Source organism: Egretta garzetta, unplaced genomic scaffold, assembly GCF_000687185.1.
Source record: "Egretta garzetta isolate BGI_Z169 unplaced genomic scaffold, ASM68718v1 scaffold1289, whole genome shotgun sequence".
Classification (NCBI taxonomy): domain Eukaryota; kingdom Metazoa; phylum Chordata; class Aves; order Pelecaniformes; family Ardeidae; genus Egretta; species Egretta garzetta.
In genome coordinates, this window is record NW_009260700.1 from 2,031 (window position 1) to 3,183 (window position 1,153).

Sequence of the window (1,153 nt, forward strand, 5' to 3'; positions counted from 1 at the left end):
GCGCCCTCAGCCCCGCTCCTCCTCTCCTCCCCCAGTGCTGGCAGCCGAGGTGGTGAAGTTCTTCTTCCCCGCCATGGTGCAGCTGCACAGCTACGTGCCCGCCAGCTCCACGCCGCAGAAGTTGGCCAACTGGGGCCACCTCAACAGGTACTGGGGTGGGCGGCCCCCTCCTTGCTCCCCCTCACTGGGACCGCTGCCCCCCAGAGTGTCCCTGTTTGTCCCGGCTGGGGACCGGGCCAGGTGGGACACAGCTAAGGGTGCTGCAGGCAGGGGGGTGCCTGCCTCCCTGCCCTGGCTGCTCACGTGGCTCCTCTTCCAGGAAAGTGCTGAGTAAGCTGAACTTCTCCGTCCCGGATGACCTGATCCGGCAGGTCGTGCAGTGCCGGCCGGGCACGGTGGAGCAGGTGCTGCTCCTGCTGCGGCAGAAGATTGAGGAGAAGCAGAAGCAGAGCAGTGTGGTGCCTGGCCCAGGCCAGGTCAGCGGGGCCTGGGGGAAGGGGGGCACCTGCTGTGCCGTGTTCTGCTTGTAGGTGCCATGTGCTGTGGGCTGGAGGGCAATGAGGGCGCATAGCCACCCACAGGGAGGTCAGCTCCAGGCGTCTTTGTGGGCATCGCTTTCCCCCTGAGCACTGCTTTCTCCTCGTCACGAGGATCCCACTGCCATCTCCCCGTCTGCAGCTCTGTGGGGAAGGGTGGGGGGGGATGTTCAGGGACAGGGGAGCCCCTCGCGTGGGCAGAGCCGGGGTGGCAGCACCCAGCCAGGAGAGAGGCAGGGCTGGCCTCGCTCTGCGGCCACAGATGGCAGCCGTGCGCCATCGTGGTAAGCATCACGGCCCCGGGCCCTCCGCAGCCTTGGCTTGGCCTGGGGCAGCTCAGGAGGAGCTGCTGGGAGCCAGGGAGGAGAGGGGATGCCAGGGAGGAGAGGGGACGCCGGCTCCATCATCGCCCTTCCCCATTGCTCATCACCTGGCCCTCCTAGCTGTGCTCCCACACAAGACTGACCTGGTCCTTGCGGTGTGAGAGGAGGATGATGGTGTGAGAGCAGGATGCCGATGTGAGAGGAGGATGATGAGCCTGTGGGGTTGGGGCAGGCTGGGCTGTCTCTGCTGGTGACACCAGTGCTCAGGTCAGAGGAGGAATTCACTTTGGGAAG

The 1,153-nt window shown here is 66.1% G+C and overlaps 1 protein-coding gene across 1 annotated transcript in view; it reads left to right on the forward strand.

Moving 5' to 3' along the window:
- Nucleotides 1-35: 35 nt before the first annotated feature.
- SPEF1 (sperm flagellar 1) overlaps nt 36-1,153 on the forward strand; it is a gene marked incomplete at both ends in the record, with an annotated part of 1,873 nt that continues 755 nt past the window's right edge. Inside the window, 2 exons of the mRNA XM_035901369.1 lie at nt 36-147; nt 320-476. Coding sequence (XP_035757262.1) covers nt 36-147; nt 320-476 — 269 coding nt within the window. The remainder of the gene's footprint in view (nt 148-319; nt 477-1,153) is intronic.